Below are 18,983 nucleotides of genomic sequence, written 5' to 3' on the forward strand. Positions count from 1 at the left end.
TTGGGCGAACTCCCGTGCACCCTCCAGGACCCTGCAGGGTGTAGAACTGGTCCAGTGTTCCACGACCAGGACGAAAACCACACTGCTCTTCCTGGATCCGAGGTTCGACTGTCCGACGGATAGTTTCCAGCAGGCGGGTCGGAGACACAGTCCTGGAAAGGATCTGTGAGACTCCTAGGAGCCTGCGGTGGTCACGGTCTTCTGATGTCCTTTCCTCCCTCTGGAAGCCGCAGATTTCTGCCTCTGCTCTCAAGCTTCATCTGAGTCTAGCCCTGCTTTTGTGGTCGTTATTTAGACATTTTATTTCGAAATTAAAATATCCAGGGTGGCACCCAATACCTCAAAGTCCCTGATTGATACATTTTGATGAAAGTTCTCCCAATTATCTGAAATATATTTGATTTCTCTTCTTTAGCTTCTTCATCCGGGGTCTGAGTCTCTGTTTTGTCCATCTTTTCTTTGTCAGCCTTTAAACTTTCTTCCCTGGCTTTAAGTTTGTCCATCTTTAATTTAAGTCCAGCAATTTCTTGATTTAGCTCTTCGTTCACCTTGCCAATCCAGTACAACTGTTGCGATTTCTCTTTCATTGATTTGTTAAAGTTTCTTTTATCTACCATTGTTCCCCATTGTATCTTCCTATTATGGGTTGACAAGGCTTTGCTTTCTGATTTTAGTTGTTCAATTGTCGCTTTAGCCTCGTCCAATTCACTATTCAAAGTGCTGAATTGTTTTTTAAAATAATCATTTTTGTTGATCAGCCTTTCATTCTCTACCTGCCAGGTATCTTTTTTCCTGGCATTCAGTCTCTCAATCTTCAGCCTCAGATCTTCGACAGTTTTCTGAAGCTTCTTGTTCTCTTTTGTTAGCTTCAAGCAGCTCTTCTCCAAACTTTCCACGTTCTCCATCAATACATTTCGTCGCGCCATCGTTGAGTTTTGTTTGAGATTGAAGACTGCAAATGAATTTCTCTGTGGAACCTGGGAATACAAAGACAGGCGGCTGTGATGTCACAGACAGGATGAGTGACGTCACAGCTTCACGTCAAAGCCACAAGAAGTCTGTTGGGTGAGGGGGAGGGAGAGGGGGGCGGATGTTGTTTTTTATTAAACTTTATTCGCAGACACACTGTATAACGACAGAGTTATGCCTCATTTGTTCTGCCTCAAGAAAAAACAAATACAGATAAACATATTCAAGATAAAGAAAAAGCTAAGGGTTCATTTAAAGCAATACAGATTCCAATTGTTTTATTTTCTGTAGCTCTTTTTCTGTCATCTTCATGTCGAATCTTCACATTCAAAGACAAACTCCCAGGATTTTATGGTTTTTATTCATTTTTATTTTTTCACAGATTGTGAGAACATCCCACCTTTAAATGGCTTGTTTTCCGGTAGAGAAGAGACATTAAAAAAAAAATTAAAGATAGACAACAAGATTCTATGAAACAGTGTCATTGTTTTTATTGTTTTATACTTGTGCATATGTATTAATTGTTTTTATCTTGTAACCAGGTTGCTATGTATTGCAAATTTTTTGCTCAGGTCCCTCTTGAAAATGAGATCTAGATCTCAACGGGGTTTACCTGATTAAATAAAGGAATATGAATTACACCCATTGAGTAAATATGAATGCAGCAGCGCCCTCTGCTGTTTGACAAAGGTTAAAAAAAAACAAAAAACTACTTGCCGCATGTTTACGTTTATTAAGTGTTATGTCACCGAATATCTTACAAAACTCAAACTCTTATGCATCACTCAATCAGTAGGTGGGGTCAAAACACTTTGTTTCTCTCTCTCGCTTTTTTGTAACGAGTAACTAAACCACACATTGAAAATGTATCGGAGTAAAAGTACGCAATTAAGTTCGGAAATATAGTGAAGTAAAAGTGAAAGTCATCAAAAATTGTCATACTCGAGGAAAGTATGAAGTACTCCAAAATATACTTAAGTAAAGTAGTGAAGTATTTTTACTTCGTTACTATACAACACTGCAACTGGGCAACTTTATATCCCAAGTATGACGCTCATGATGTTGTCAGATTACTTTACGACTAAGAGTCTTCAGTCAGAGGCTTCATCAAGTTTGCTGTAATGCAGACTGCTACAAGAGATCCTTCCTAACAACCATTTGAAGAACCTTGAATAACATGATATTTAACCATATTTTACTTAATTTTAGGATCAATAATGTATTCTTGAATTCAAATTGAATTTAACTTTGTATGTCTCTTGAGACTCCAGTGGTTGTCTACACCTTCTGAATCTCTCCCAAATTCTTTATTGGGCTTCGTTTCACAATCCTGACAAAATTGTCCTAGACAGTTGTGCACATTGTCCTACCACACTTTCTTTCTTCCACTCAACTTTCCATTAACACGCTTGCATATAGAGCTTTGTGGCGTACCCTTCAACATTTTGTCAAGATAATAAAAATAACGTATTACATAAATCAAATATATAAATGAGTTTACTTTTTCTAACTCAAGTATTCAAATAAAACTTTTAGACAATCTTCTAATTTATTTAAACCCCTCCACATGCTGGCTTGCACGCCGAACCTCCCGGCAACTTGCAGGTGTTGGGGCGCAGAAAAAACTCCGGGGCCCAAAACAGAAAACGGAAGAGGGGGAAGGATAAAGATGTTGGAGAGACGAAGAAAAGCTTTTCAAAGTGGTTGAAAGACAGAAGGTAAGAAATGTCAGTGTATCAACAAGAGAGTTGTAAATATTCAGGTTAGCTTAAGCTAGCCTACAATGATGATGTTCGCATCCACCTCAAAAATATGTAGTTGCGCCCCTGGTCTAGGTGATCCTAAAGGCTGTTTACTGTGAGGAAAATAAAATATAGATTAAATAAAATATAGACTCTAATACCAGACTACAGTTTCAGTCGTGAGGTAGTTCAATTGTTGTTAAAATGCATTTATTATATGATTAATCAAAAAATACAAGGTTATTTAAGATAGAAATTGTAGAGACTGGTTCATTTTTATCTACATGGTTATTCAACAAAAGCATGTTTAAGACTACATTTAAACATAAATTCATCCACATAAAAAAAACATGCTAAATAATGGCACAATGAGAAAGGGGAAACAGTAAAAACAGTATAAACAGTAGTCTCTGGTAAACCTTCATGTTTCTGCTTTGACAGGCTGAGTCCTGCTGCCATCGTAAAGCAGCTGGTTCGGGGAGCGCCTGGTGCTGCAGCGGGTCTCTGTGAAGCCAGGAGTTGCTGACAAAGTCCGGCTTCAGCCAGCCGGACATCTGCGAATCTCTTCAGACCCGTCTCTCTGCGCTAATCTGAGGCCGATCCCTCTCTCCGGCGCCGGGCCTGTCCTCCCGGTTCATCCGGAGAAGGTATCTGCTGGCGTGCTCCAGGTTCCACTGGTGTTTGTCCAGGATCTTCACACAGATTTCTACGGGGCAGAGGCTGAACGAGTGAAGCTGCTTGACCTGAGGAGACAGAAACAGAACTCAAACGTTCGGTTTCATGTTTTCATTTGGATTTTACGAGTGGGGTCGTTGAACGTCTGCATTAGCATTCAGTGGGTCATACTGACAGTTGCCCAGGGCGCCATTAAAAGCGCATTAGCAAACAAATATACAAATATAAATGTGATGCTAAATGCTAATCTCTATTAGCATTTAGTGAAATAAATGAGCATTTATTTAGCTAATAAATAAATTTAGCTAACAAATTGATTAGTTAAATAATACATTTAGCTAATAACTGTATTATTTATAAATTTATTACATAAATTTAAATATTGCTTTTTTTATTCAGCAATAAGAAAGCACCTCATGGATCTGTGATGCAGTCGGATCAAAGGCCAGCCTCGTTAAGGTAAATAATATTCTAAACTTTTAAATACCAGGAAGTTTTTAATAAAAAAATAAAAAAATCTGGTGGCCTCTGCTAGAAAGCCTCTGAACACAAGATTTATTTCCCCCTGACGAAACTTACTCAAATTAAAGGCTGGAATTTTACACATTGTTTAGTTTGAGATTAGGCTGATAATAATGTAAAGAAACAATATTTGTTTTATGTTAAGGCCTATTATACATGTTTGCCAGCACATTTGTACTGGACTGCATTCTTTGTGTGTGTGTGTGTCAGTTTCTAGTCCCACCTTGAGTTGTTGCTCAGCCCGGACTGGATTCCAGTCGTTACTCTGAAGCGCACTTTGCACCTCTTCAGTGGTCACGCCGTGCACCGCCTCCATCACCTGAGCAGAGCCACAAACAGCTTTAACATCCAAGCACTGAGGTTTAACTCGGAAGAAAAAAACATTGCAACCAATCAGAAAGTTCTCTCTTACCTGAGCAACAAGACTCTCCTTTGTGTTTTGCAGATAAGGTGGTTTCTCTCTGTCCCTCGGTCTCTCCTTTTGGTCGTCATCCAACTGCGGCGTTGAACGCGCCATCTGGGACATTTTAACCAGGTTGGAGTTTAGCATGCCCTGCTGAGGAGGAAATTGACCCGGGGGTTGTGTCTGCTGCGGCGGCGGGGACAGGACCATTTGTGAAGGCCAGAATGGGGGCACCGATGCCTGAGCAATGGGCTTCCTCTGGTTCCTCAGGTTCAGGCGTGTCAGGTCGGGCAGCGGTGGCCGGGGAGGGACATGAAGGTTGGCCTCACTCAAGCGCCGCGGATCCCTCTGCACCATCATGCTCTGGGCGATCATGGCGGGGGCCATGAGTCGGCCTTGTTGATCCACTCTGAAAGGCCCTGTGGTCTGAGGCCTGGGGCGACGGCCACCTAGGACCGACTCCAGGCTCTGAGACAAACCTGAGAGTACAGAGGCATGAATATTTAACAAACAGATTTTAGCTAGATAGATTAATTCAGAGGTTCCGAAAGTGTGGGGTGCGCCCCTTGGGTGGGGCGCAGTGGCATTGCAGGGGGGGCGCGGGAAGTAGTATGGATGAATGGAGAAAAAAAAAAAACAGTTACACAAAAGTGTTTCACTGTAAAGATGGTTTGTAGTGTGTTTTGTTGCAAACTGAAGTGTGAAATAAACTTCAGTGGAGTTTGAAAACAAAATATGTGTATATTTATATCTGGTTAAACAATGTGTGTGCCCAGTTGATTTGTTTTTCTTTTTTGGGGAGAATTTTATTGTAATCCATAAGGGGGCCCAGAAGAAAATCTTTGGGAACCACTGGTTTAATTGAAGTAGAGAATGGCAGTTTTTTCACAGAAGCATTAAATATGGTAAACAGTCTGAATTTGAAAAGTGATTTTCCAGTCATACTGATCACTCAAAGCACTTTCCACTGGGCTCACATTTACATTTTAAATAAAAATGTAGCTCAGCTGCTATTGCAGAAAAACAACTTGTGAGAATTTCTAGCATAAAGTATGATGGCAAAAAAAAGTTACTGAATTAAACCAACAGGGGGCAGAGTGGCATAATGAAAACTTTTCAAGTATATCGTTTCCTTTAAAACCAGCACATATGGAAAATATCAGAGTTTTAGCATTAAAACGTGTTTTACCAAAAACATCATGTTTTAAATAAACCCCTCTTTTTAAATATGAATAAATTTATTTATTTATTTTTTCCTATATGGTGGAACAGTTTTCAGTAAACCACACTTTCGGGATCTAAAGAGTTGCTTCTTTTTTTCTGTAATGCAGCAGCGATTCCCAGCTCAGTTTATTTTTTAGCTCTTACCTGCCATTTTCTGCAAGTTGGTTGCCTCTTGCCCCCTGCCGGTTCCCATTCTCCGGTTGCTTTTGCTGCAGGCATGAAAACAATAAACATGTTAAACTGATAGTCAGTAGCCTCCTCCATTTTTATTAACCCTCTTGGTAGAGAAATGTAAAAAGCCTCAAAATAAACTCATAGTTGCCTGAATTTGCATAATGTCACAGATGAAAATATAGAAAAACCAACCAGTGAGGGGGAAATAAATAGTAGGCTGGAAGAAAAACTGACTTTTATACTTCACCAATTATTAGCATTCCTGTTGTTAATATGCTTTATCATCCAATGAAACCCAAATATAAATCGCAGAAACCGCCAGGTTTCTATTAAAAGAGCTACAGGAATTTCAAAGAGTTCATGGCGACATTGTTCCCAGACTCAGACATCTTCAGCATATTTTTACTTAAGTAAAAGTAAAAAGTAGTCATCCAAAAAAAATTTTATTTGGCCAAAAGGTTAGCTAAGTATTAGCTAACTGGCCATTAATTATATCTGAAGTCCTAAAATGGTGTAATCAGACAGAAAAATAATAAAATGATGTGAAAATTTGGATATTTTAAAAACTAAAATAATAATAATAATAAAAAAAAGTAAATGAATTTCACAATAACACATTGAGTCAGATGACATTTTCTGAGCGACAGACTTTTCAGTTCGGTGCAGTAATCAATAAACATCACAAATACAACAAATAAAGTTTTGAACTATTGCAGACTCTTTAAAGAATCAATAAAAAGTATGGGTTTCACTTTTTGAAAGGATTCACACGAAATGCACCTGTCAAAGTTTCTAAATAACGATAAACTTAAAAAGTAAGATTTAAATGACAAAATGCTTCCATATGGTTTCGCTATTTGTGTCATTATTTGGTGAACATGTGATTTTGTTGTGTAAGCCACAGAGGTAAAAGCAGAACTTATTTGAAGACTTTCTAGACATATTTACCCAGGATGCCAATTAACATGACGTGTGCTGCATGTTGACTGGCAACAGGTCAAAGATCAGTGCATAGCTGAACTCAATAAAAGACAATAAACTCCCTGTCTGATGACACAAGGACATGAAAACATTGAAACGTTCCTAAAAACCAACAATTTTTCAGCGCTTTTGCGGGTTTTGTTTGAGAAATTCATAATTTTCTGCAAGCAGAAGCCGCAAAAACATTGAGAACACAAAACTTTGGCACCAGCCGATGCATTTTCTTTAGCACAAAGAAACAGCTGCAGTATGCATGTGACGGAAGTCCTCGCTTGTGTGTAAGAAAATAAGTCATTGTTGTTTGAGTCAAATGACGTTTTAGGTACAACTCGGTCCGGCCGGGCAACTACTGAGTCACTTTACAGCTGGGGAAGTTTCCCTTTTGTCTGTCAGCTGTGCTGATCGCAGTAGATGATTGGCTCAACATGCAGCATGTTTCTAGATACTGTCATTTCAGCTGCGCTAGAATATGAGGGCGGTTACGAGGAAACAAACATTTCTCTCTAACTAGCGATTATAAGGAAGGACTTCATAGAAACAATAACGGAACTAAATATATCCAGTGTGAGAAGGAGGAGAATTACTGACTCTTCCGGCCCCTCAGGTGAGCCCCAGCTGCGGTCAGGGTGGACGTCTCCGTGCCCGAGGTGTTGCAGGCTGCCCTTCACTGGGTTGGAGATGATGGAGCCGCCAGAAGGTGGACTGGGCCCTGCAGTGATGGCGGGCACAGTCAGGCTGGCGGGAAACATGCCGATGAAGAGCGTCCTCTGATTCTGGCCACGCCATTCGCTCATTTCCAGCCTGCAAACACAGAGACAAGGAGGAAAGCTGCTTAAAAAGAAAAAAGTGAACCTCAGTGATCAGCAGAGGAAAATAATGCGAGGGAACTTGCAGTGTCCGTTTTATATTTTTAGGTTTTAATTGGGTCTAAATCTTTTATTAAAAGTGACAGAATGCATTTTCATTTTAAATGTCTCAATCAGACAGGAGTGTAGTTCAAACTGTAAGTCTGCTTACAAATTTTCTATAAATACTTTTAAAAAATATACCTTTATTGCAACTGATTCAATGTAACTCAGCAAGTAGAAAGTCTTGAATTTATGAAAAAAACAATTTAGATCTTTCAAAAAAACTAACGAAATTTAAACTTGTCGAGTAGGTCTGGATGAGAACGACAAAAAGAAATGTGGGCTTTAATATAATATTGTCTAAAAATCTAAATTTATGGAAAATGAAAGGCTTTTATACTGGTTTCTGTTCAGACATCGACCTTCAGTTCTTGAGGTTTTGTGCAGCTCTTTGATGGTTTTACTGACAAACTCACACTCAGTCAGAAACAAGTAGAAGTCCATTCAGCTGCTTTTTACCTTCTACACCTCTTGACTTATGTGCATCAAACTGGACTTTTGCTGCTTTAACCGGGTTTAGTTTTAGAGGTTTCCAGAGAGAATCAAGCTAACTTAGATCCCTCCTTACTGTTTTCACAGTTATCTTAATTTGACTGCATCCAATGATTCATAAGTCCACTGGCGTCTCTCCTGTTTTTTAAACTAACAGTTTTTTTCCCTCCTTTGATCTAAGTGATGTTTTATATATAGTTTTTTTAATACGTTTTTTGTATGAACCTAAACCTGATACTGCTGTTACATCTTAATTTCCCCTTTGCAAAACAATAACTATCCAGTTACTATTCTACTGTTCTATAAATAAGCTGAGATAAAACTAAATTACAGTTTTTATAGTAACGTACACTAGTTAAGCTTAATTGAGCACATGGGTTACATAGCCAGATTGGTCTTATATATACTTAAAATGAGTTTATTAAACATTGCAAATGAAGAAGAAAAAAGACGATGGCAAACAAAAGACCAATAAAAACAAAGAAAGTGAATACTACAGATCCATCATGGCATATAAAAGCTCTGCAGAAGAGACGCAGTGAAGCTGCTCGACTTGTTCAACACACAAAGCTGAATGCATTTGAGGAGTCTGAGATTACCGCTGTTTGAAGTGGAATGCACTTCAGAGAGAAAGCTAAATCAAATCCTCCGTTTTAAACAACAAAGGCTGATTGTGTCAAGGTTTTTTTTCTTTCTCTAATCCCACTCTTCCCTCTTTCTCACTCACCCATGGTCTATGACCGTCACAGTGTCGTTTGGAGCGAGAAGAAGTTTTCTAGGCTCTGAAAATTCTCTTGTTGCTTGGAACTGTGCCGGCTTAGCCTGGAAGCGAAGAAAACATTAGACGTGATGTTCGCGTGTAACCAAAGCAGTATTTCAAGATGCCGACTGGGTTGTCTGGTGACAAGAGATGAGATTTCATCACTGAGACCGACCTCTGCCAGCATTGCAATGAGATCGGCAAAGTTGGGCCTGTCGACGGGGTGGAGGGCCCAACACTTCCTCATGACGACGTACAGCTCCTGAGGACAATCTGGCGGCTTCTCCAGTCGCTCACCTTCCTGCTCCACACGCAACAATATCTGGACCAAAGAGAGTTAGTCTGCTGTGACACCACAACACCGAGTCAGAGATGTGACAAACGGCGCGTAAAGGGCGGAGGCGCATTCCAAACGTGTCAGCGAATACGTTAGCTGGCTCTACAAAAACATCAAAACAACACTTGGATGGTGCTGCAAGCCTGTACCTGTCTTCCTGAGAGACCAAACCAGGGCTCATCACAGTAGGTGAACATTTCCCACATGGTGACACCAAACATCCAGACGTCAGAGGCATGGGAAAACGAGCCGATTCGGAGACTTTCAGGGGCACACCTAGAGAAAGGGTTGCTGCTGTCATTACACACACAGTGACTGATTTTAAACGTCTGTTTCTGTTGATTTAGCAGGTTGTGGCTTACAGCTGGAGAAAATCCTGATTGACTGCCTTATAGCAATTTACGTCCAAAGTCAGCGCATTAAAAACGATAGTATGTACTGTTTGTTTGCTAGTTTATTTGGATTCGCATTAGCACCTTGCCGCAACCATGGCTACGCTTCCTGTCCAGGTTGTTGGCGTTGTTGAGTCTGAAGTCTCCCGTAGATTCTCTGTGTTCTCCAGGTCAGTTTGCTGATTTTTATTTTTATATAAAAGACATGTTGGTGCCTTTAACAGTGTGAGCAGATACCCAGCCCTGCTGGAAAATGAAATCAGGACCTCCAAAGTCAGCTAATACGCCAGCGACTGTGAAAACGTCACACTAAGTAGCTTGGAGTTTGTTCCTCTCCGCTCTTTCAACTCTTAAATAGACTTTGCTTTGTAATTAGGGCTGGGCAATAAATCAATAAAGATTTGTATCGCAAACAACGCACGATCAATATCAACAGATAATACGTCTGATAACTTCTCTGAGCTCCAATCAAGGAACCGCACAGCATTCTGGGAGATGCAGGCAGAGGAAAAGCTTTAGCGGCTCAACCTTTCACGTCCAGCCAAGCAAGGTTGGTGGCATCAACTAACTCGCTCACTGTTTGGTTACCTAGCAACAACTCCCTCACTCTTTGGTTACTTAGCAACGACCTGTTGCGCAACATGCGCGACAGAAGTTTAAGGCTTCACCGCTGCGCCTCTTAACTGCTTAAAAATAAAAAGAACTGAAAGGAGAAAATGAGTGGAGCAGCACGAGAGGAAAACGTGAATAAAACAGGAAATGTCATGTCAATAGTTTGGCTGTATTTCAGATGTTTAAAACAAACTAATGAATAATTATTGATATTGACTGATAAGAATATTGTCCAGTCCTATTTGTAATATTCTGAAGGTTGCAATAATGCCGGTTGCTTATATACTTTATAAACAGATGATTTTTCTTCCACTCAACTTTCCTCTATGAAAGCTTATGACACCAAAGTGTCAAAGTCAGAGTGTCCAGTCGACTAACCACGCAAACGGGATCCTCCTGTGTGCTCCCATGATGTAATGGTCCGTCTCCTGACTCAAGCCCCGCATCAGACCGAAGTCTCCGATCTTCACCACCTCCTTGGAGGACAGCAGCACATTTCTGGCAGCCAAGTCCCTGTGGATGAATCTCCGGCTCTCCAGGTAGTCCATACCTGCCGCAATCTGGGTGGCAAAGAGCCAGAGGCGCAGCAGCGGGTACTCGAACTGCCGCGCCCGCAGGGTGTCGTACAATGAGCCCAGAACGGCCAGCTCTGTTACCTACGCAGGGAAAAACAAAAAACAGGGAGGTGTGCATCGCCGCGCTGGAAAACAGGTGGGAATTTTCCAAAATGTGAAATATCAGCTCACCATCTTGAGGGGCTGCGTGAGGACAACGCCGTAGAGTCGGATGATGTTGGGGTGGTCCAGGGACTGCATGGTGGTGACTTCCTGCAGGAAGTCTGCGAGTGTGTCGGCCTGCGTGGACCTGCTGCTCCTCAGTGATTTGACAGCCACAGGGAGCTGAGGATTCATAAAAATACACACACACACAAAGGTCACACACAACATCACGCTACCCACTAACGTTCACACCGGCGACAATCGGATCTCCTGTGTGGTCTCTTACCACTCTGCCTGTCTGTGTGTGCCACTCTCCCCTCTTCACCACCCCAAAGGACCCCGAGCCCAATTTCTCCCCGAGAATCAGCTCACTGTCCTGGATCAGACGAGGCGCGGTCCTCTCCTGCGGCTGAACTGGGCCGGCTGGGCCGGACTGTTCCCCTCCGTCTCGTTTGTTGAGCAGCTGTGTGAATCGACGCACTCATTAGAAACTCCCCACCGCAGTTCAAACGTGAGCATCGCTCTGAAGTAACAATAAAAAATAAGTTCAGCAAAGATTGCTAACATTTCTTCGTAAGCGCGCAGCTGTCTTGTAGCGTTTCAGGGCTTCCCATAATCGTCGTTGAGCTGCAAAACAAAAAAGATAAGGCTGTCAGTGTTGCTAGGTGTGTGATTGCAGTTCTCTTCATCTTTGACTCTTTTAACTTCCCGAGTTCTGGGGATCACAGTGGTACGCATGTGTCTTTATGTTGGCCTGCAACATAAAGACGTGTAACGTTTCACTGCTTTATTTATGAGGATAAAAACCTCATAAATATTGACATACACACACAAACAAGTGGGTGAATAACTCTTCATCGATAACAGTGTGAGATTCATGTTTTATGACATTGAACTAAAATTTAAAACAAGATACATAACATGATCCATGTATATGTATTTCAAAAAGATAAGAGGCAATTGTTAACACTGTTGCAACAATAATTTGATGTCATGATAATTAGCAGGGAGGTTCTGATCTTATTTCAGGTATCAAATCAGGGCCTTTAAAAAAAAATCTGTATATTTGTTTTTTTGAAGGTGTGCTCCCTGTTAGCCCTGAGCTACTGCTAATTTAATTGATATAAAAAATTAACGCGACGCATAATATTTTTCGAGCAACATGCTTTGCACTAAACATGTTGTTGCAGCATTAAATATAAATGTACAACTTTTTGAATTTCTAAAGTGTTTTATGGATGATATGAACTCAGCTACATCAGAAAATACATCGTTTGCCCCACACAATGCCAAAGTAGCCATTGGAGCATCATTTAAATAAATACTGTACTGGTCAAACACTTCATGTGACAAACAAATATTAGGGTATTCAAAATGCACTTTAGTACAATGAGTATTTCAAACTCTCGTTTCTACAGGTTCTCGAGCAAAAGAGGACATTTGCTAGTCGTACTTAAAGACCACAAGTTTCCACCCAGCGTGAAAACTGAAAGCCCCACCTGGCTTGCTGATTCCGATGTGCTCCAGGTCGGACTCCTTGACATAGTTGAAATGCTCCACGCGGGTAATGTTGAGGCCGTCTCGGACGCGGACGTAGAACTTCTCCAGCTGGACTTCGGCCAGCAGCTGGTGCAGCCACTGAGTGTCCTGGTCCATCAGCATGACCTGGCCCAGACAAGCCTGTAGGCAGGAAGACAGAGGCGTGTAAAAACTCTCAAACATTCACAGTTCCGGTCATGCGGTTTCTTCCACTGAATCATCTGCGTCACGGCCAAAAATAATCAATTAGAAACCGGGTTTTGAGTCAGCGATTCTCCTCGAAAATCAACCCTGTTTGATTAAACTTCCCTCGAGGTTTTGCTTCGTAACGTTGCCGGGGAAACCTAACAAAGCGCTCTTGAGGTGGGGGAGTATTTCTCAGCTTCAGTCTGAGTACAAAGTCCGAACGGTTTGTCTGGAAGCATAAGAGCGTAACGCTGCACCCTAATAAATCTGAACATTGATTAAACATTAATTTATTGAATTCATTCAAATGTTTTTTTCCTGTTAATTCTGATTACTCTGCCTTACAGCTGAAGAAAATGTGAAATTCTGATACTTGTAAAGTTTTAATATTACATAAAAACAATTAAAGCAATTTTTTCTAAATGTTGGCTTAATGAAAAGTCTGTCCACTATGTACGATCAGCACTTGGTAAAGGCTCCCTGTGCATGAATTACTGCATCAATGCGGCGCAGAATGGAAGCGGTTGTCATTGTTGGTTCTGTTGTCTCTCATCTTCCTCTTGACAGTACCTCAGAGATTCTTTATGGGGTTCGGGTCAGTTTTGTGGGCCATCAGTCCCAGAAACACCACGGTCATTAAACCAGATGTTGATACTTTTGCTGTGTTGATGCTGTGTTGTCTTGATGGCCAACACAGCATCACAAATCCCCACTGGCTGTGGAAACTGCACAAAGAACCTCACACAACTGTTTACTTTAATCCAAAACGATGATTTTAAGCCACTCAATAACAGCCAAGCACCTTTTGGCACCTTCTGACGTTTCCTCTGGTCCGGCAGCAGAGAAAACCACGTAGCCCATGTTGTGAATATTTCTGTCTGTGGTGTTTTTCAAAGTACCGACTGCAGCCACAGCCCACACCCTGCCAACATTATGTGCTTTGATACAGCGCTTTGCGGACAGCCAGCTTCTTCAGCAAAAACCTTCTGTTTTGCGCTCTTTGTGTAGGGCGTCACTGACTGCCTGGAGAACACTGAAGCCAGCAGCCGTCTCCATCATTGTGCAGGCTATTATGTAACATTCCTTTATAATTATCATAAGTTGTTGGTCTTATGTAATTTCTGAATTTATTACGATGAACAAAAATGTAGGTATTCGTCATAGGTAACATTAATGCAGGCTTGGAGTATCCATGTGTGTAATTAAGTTATACGAGTTTCTCTTTTTGAATTCAGTGATAGACTTTTTCCAAATAAACTAAAGGAAAAACAGATAAAAGATGTTTATGCTGAACACAAAAACATTTTCTTTCCTTTTTGTAATATTTAAATTCATTTGAACCTCAGCGTCATCAACGCTCCTGCAGCCTGGTGGAAAACTAGGCGGTGGAAATGTCGGCCTGTCTGTGGCTCAGAGCCACCAGTTTGACCGGATCCTGCATAGATTGCATCTATTTAACACCCTGAAGTAACACAGAGTGTTGAAAGGGCACAAAGAGGACAGAGCGACTTGATATTAACCCATGATGTGGGTGGTCTATGCTTCATTTCTGGTTTCATCTTAGCCACTGTTACAGTAAATATTGATAAGCAGGAGGTTGAAGTGACGTTGTGTAAGCCTCCCAGTTTTGGAGTTACTGAATGCCGCCTTCTTATCTGCAGGTTTCAGTCAGCGAGCTTCAGCTTTAACTCTCACTGGGGAAAAAATAAATAAAAAAATCTCTGCAGCAGGCAAGGCTGACTGTCAAGGCTGCTCAAAATGAACAATACAAGTGCAGAAACCCACAAGCTGAGACTTGTGCTCAATTTCACGGGAGCACTCCCAAACTTAATTAGTCTGCAAACACTGAAGAAGGGAAATCAGTTCCAGCGTTTAAATTCCTGTTAAAAACATTTAAAAAAAAGATGCACCCTGCTGAACGGAGAGGTTTGTGATCATCACTCTTTTTGTGTGCAGAGGGTTGAATGTTTAACCTGTTCAGCTACTGAACACCCTCACTACCTCATGGTATGTGTGACCATGAGCTCAGTTATTTACTTCCTGACTCAAATGTAGCTTAAAAAAAAAAAAAATCTACCTAAAGAACCTGTTAATGACACAGGTCTTATTATGTGATCTTGACCAATCAAGTGAGGTACATCCGACTAAATCATTTGTTTATTTCGCTGATCCACCTGAAGATTAACCCACATAGACAGGCTTGACTCATGCATGACATTATTATTTCATTCCATAATTTAGGCCAATGTTAGACAGCTAGCAATCTAATTCTCAGGCCTAAAACAGTAAATGAGACAAATAAATAAAATAAAAATATAAATAAAGAAGGATAAATACATATAAGAATGCACACCTTTCAAAAGGTAGACACTGACATGTCATCTGATAAACGTTAAAGCGATAAAGAACAGCCAACCTGCTACTCCATCCAATGCACTTTACGAATTATTCATTCAAAGTTGTGCCTATTCCAATACCGCCATTGTTTATGCTAAAACACGAACGTTGCGTTATACTTATTGGGTTTCCTTACCGTTGAAAAATAAATAACAATAATGAAAAAATGTTCAGTCTCCTCCTCTCGACGGCTCTGCCTTCAACCACACACGGACAGAAACAGGTGAATCATGTCGGAATCGAAACCTCCAACAGGCTCCACTGAAAGACTCGATCTGGAAAAAAATATAATAAAAAAAAAGAAAAATCCCGATCCAAATCCTGGTCGAGCACGAAATGTCTTTACAACATTTCGCCGTGCGAAAGCTCCAGCATAAGGCTGCTCCTGCCGAGGAGGTATATCGATACAGTCCTTGGGTTTTATGGGTCTCCTTCCGAACTGTAAGAGGCACAGAGTGTACCTGTGATCTACCTGCGTGTTTCCAGGGACTTGCTCCGCCCCTCCTCGGTTTCTCACCTGGCCACGCCCCTTCCCGAGTGTTCTCACCTGAGCCATAGGAGGAAAACCTGCAGGTTGAATCATCGTAGCACCGCGTCAAATGTAAACAAACGATTTTAAACGAAACCGTTTTAATGAATGCAGCCCGTTCAACTTTTATTGCACTGAATACTTTGATTTAATTACTATTAAATCCACTTAAATCAAATTAATTGTAATTCATTTTAAACATATTGTAAATGTGTTTACAATATATAGCAGCTAAACATATTTAGCTGCTATGTTTGCAATAGCAGCTGAATGTTGCTGCTATTAGTTTATTTTTAATTTGCCTTTGGGATTTATCCTCTCTTAGAAGGTTACAGTTTTGTCAAAGTTTGTGTTTCAGTAAGTTTGCACCTTATAAGGATAATTTAGTGTACTGTTACAAGTTTAATATCTAGCTGTAAGAAAACAACTATACATTTCTTTCCAATGATCGTTTTATCTGTTAGCAAATAAAGCAGTACTATCTAATATTAGCTAGTTGACCAGAAAACACAATTTTTTTTTTTACAAATTTTTAATTAGGTGGAGCAAAGTAATTTTAGACAGCATAACTCATTCAGCTACTAAGCTGATTTTCCAACAAATTGCATGTTAATTGACCTATTTGTCTTATTATTATTATGATTAGTATTTTTTCTCTTTTTACTTTTCTGTCTGTTCAAAATAAATAAATAAAATAAGCAGCTAGGTCACTTCAGTTAGTCACTTTTTTCATTAGTTAGTTGTAACTTACTTAGCTTTAAGTTCAGTTAGTAATCATGTATAAAGCCTTTGTTCATTGGTTAGTCACAAACATTAGTAACATGTGACTAACAAAGGTTAGTCACATGTTACTAACATGTGACTAACCTTTGTTAGTCACATGTTAGTGTTACTAACATGGTTAGTAACCTTGTTACTAACCTTGTAACATTAGTAACATGTTACTAATGTTAGTCACAAACATTAGTAACATGTGACTAACAAAGGTTTTCTTGTTAGTGACCATGTGTAGTTAACCTTGGATATTAGTTAATGGTTAGGCTACTTAAAAATGAAAAAATAGATGGACTATTTTTTCAAATCTCACCATCAAAGTCAGTGAGATTTAATGATCTCACTGACTTTAAGATCAACAAGTCAGTGATCTTTAATTTACTGAACAAGTTTTTCTACTTTAGATTCTCTAGAAACTAGTTTGTGACATAGCAAATTGTTCCGGTAAACAAAAACCTTTCTTAGCCATCGTAGGTTGATCTAATTTGGTCTTTTCTCTCTCTTCACACACAGTAATGTTGTGCCGGGGACTTTTGGATTGCTGCTAACAATTAAAAATAATGTACTAGCAAATGTTTGTTCCTTTTAGTCCATTTATAACGTATCGCCTTGGGTAATTTTCTTTTACAGTTTAAAGGAATATTCCCATATAGCAACAAAACTTTTCTTCACTGTTCAGGTATTTGTAATGAAGCACGTGAAAACAATAGTGAAGCCAGAGAAACATTCACTAAGCCTAACGCTGAACACAACTCCACTTCACTGTGTTCAGACTGTCATCTTCAGCAATAGGTTAAAAAGAGATGATTGTGATAAAAAAAAAATCTCTTTCAAATGAGTTTCTTGGCCATAAGAATCTGAGCTTTTCTTGTTTGCATCCGGTTTACAGACTATTATTGTAATGTGTTGATATTTTTGGACACATCATCAAACTTGTTTTGTCTGCTGCCTGACTTACCTTATTATTACATTTAAATCTGACTCATTTTGGAAGTTTACTATTGAAATAGCTGCTAATTCCTTGTTTAATTAGACTGAGACAAAGAGAAAAATTGTCAACAGCAACAAGTTAAAGAGTCGCATGCAAATAGTTTTCAGCCTAGCTCTCTTTCTGACATACCTGCTGTGTGTTGCCAAACAAGTTTAGCAGGATTTTATTTATGCACAGGCAGCAGCAACTTCCTGGTAAAGTGTCTGTCCAACACAACTCCCTGCTCTTCGACTGAAATCCCTAAAAAACACAAACAACTTCAGTGGAGCTGCAGTCCAAATAGGAGTGGCCTCAATGATCCATTTTCTCTTCTGTCATGCATTTTAGAAGCAACCACATGAGCTGCAGAGTCAATACGACAAATGAACACGACCGTGTGAAATTATAAATATGGTAAAAATTAAACCTATTTTTTTTAAAATAATGGCTAACAAAACATGTAAGCTTCAGAATTTGACATATGTTGAGAATAAAAACGCCTGTGGTGCATTTGAAAGTGCGTGTAGCTAAGAGGAGAGCGTGTAATCCTGTTTGAACTCTTTTGTCTCGCAGAGTCAGCTGATAGTGAATGAAACTCCGAGTTTCATGAGTGACACAAGGAGAAACCAGCTCAGGAAATATTTCTCTAAGGTTATAGCTGTTCCAAAGGAACATGAAACCTCCCTGACTTTACCTAAAGCACACAGCCAAGAAAAAGAAAGAGAAGAACAAAATCCGCCTCCAGGATGGGCTGTGGTCCCACTGGGAGAACGACATTATCATGATCTGTAATCGGTAGTGAAAACACACCGAAACAGTAATAAGATAGTCCATGAAGATACAGAGAAAGTGTTAGTCAAGTTTTAAAGAGAAATGTATGCCTCTCAGTCAATAAAATGTATAATAGCAAAGGTTTAAGTCCTGTATTACACAGATCCACACAGGTGTCTGTATGCTGTTTTAAACCAGGACAAGTAGATTCATACACTCAGTACTTACTTAAAAGTTTTAAGTACAGCTCAGTTTGCCTACAGGTGAAGAAATTAATTTGTAAATATGAAACATTTCATAAAGACATAAGGAAAACATAATTTAAAATCAATTAAATAATAAAAAACAGAGTTCATTAGATGAAGCTCTATGACCAGAAATATGACATGACATTGTTTAAAATTATTGCTACCCTATTCAAACTGTGCTTTACCATACTTTATTATTTCTATTTTCCTCAGTCACACCTATACCTGATTACTCTCAGATATGTGTTATCAGCATATTGCTTGCGTAGAACCTGACTGCCAACAGGAAGCAGGCCGTTAGACGTCTCAAAGTAAAACTTCAGGCTCGAATGAAAAGTAATTCAAGAAGGAATGAGAAACAAGCTCACTGACGCCTACCAGCCTGCGAAGGGCTGCAAAACCATTTTGAAGTCTCTGTGCCTCCAGTGAACCCCAGTGTGAGCCATAATCCACAAAAATGAAAACATTAATCAGTGATTAACCTTCCCAAGAGTGGACGGCCAACGGAGGACCAGAGGAGAAACAAAACACTTTTAGGAGTACTTTTACCGCACGGTACTTTTTTTTTTTTTTTTACGTTTACCTGAGTAATTTCTTGCTTCTCGTTTCTCTTTTCCTTGTGTAGAAAATTAAATGTAATTTGGGAATATATGTATAAA

At 39.9% G+C, this 18,983-nt stretch overlaps 1 protein-coding gene across 1 annotated transcript; it reads right to left on the reverse strand.

Annotated features, from left to right (window-relative positions):
* Nucleotides 1-2,904: 2,904 nt before the first annotated feature.
* tnk1 (tyrosine kinase non receptor 1) lies at nt 2,905-15,493 on the reverse strand. Its single transcript, XM_023346131.1, has 14 exons — nt 15,169-15,493; nt 12,410-12,590; nt 11,476-11,537; nt 11,197-11,373; nt 10,938-11,090; nt 10,570-10,847; nt 9,337-9,463; nt 9,026-9,172; nt 8,818-8,912; nt 7,279-7,491; nt 5,680-5,744; nt 4,321-4,790; nt 4,132-4,227; nt 2,905-3,454 (listed from the first exon to the last, which is right to left on the reverse strand). Exons 2-14 carry the CDS (start codon nt 12,570-12,572, stop codon nt 3,278-3,280), a joined length of 2,223 nt encoding a protein of 740 aa, XP_023201899.1. The 5' UTR covers nt 12,573-12,590; nt 15,169-15,493; the 3' UTR covers nt 2,905-3,277.
* Between the last annotated feature and the right edge of the window lie 3,490 nt (nt 15,494-18,983).

Source organism: Xiphophorus maculatus, chromosome 14 (genome assembly GCF_002775205.1).
Source record: "Xiphophorus maculatus strain JP 163 A chromosome 14, X_maculatus-5.0-male, whole genome shotgun sequence".
Lineage (NCBI taxonomy): Eukaryota > Metazoa > Chordata > Actinopteri > Cyprinodontiformes > Poeciliidae > Xiphophorus > Xiphophorus maculatus.

Excerpts from the sequence above, each read along its gene's own strand:
- tnk1 (XM_023346131.1), bottom strand. The coding sequence starts at position 12,572 with ATGCTGATGGACCAGGACACTCAGTGGCTGCACCAGCTGCTGGCCGAA. Across the intron at positions 9,173-9,336 it reads TTGGTCTCTCAGGAAGACAG|ATATTGTTGCGTGTGGAGCA; the intron begins GTACAGGCTTGC and ends TCTTTGGTCCAG. Across the intron at positions 7,492-8,817 it reads GTGACGGTCATAGACCATGG|GCTGGAAATGAGCGAATGGC; the intron begins GTGAGTGAGAAA and ends CTGTGTTTGCAG.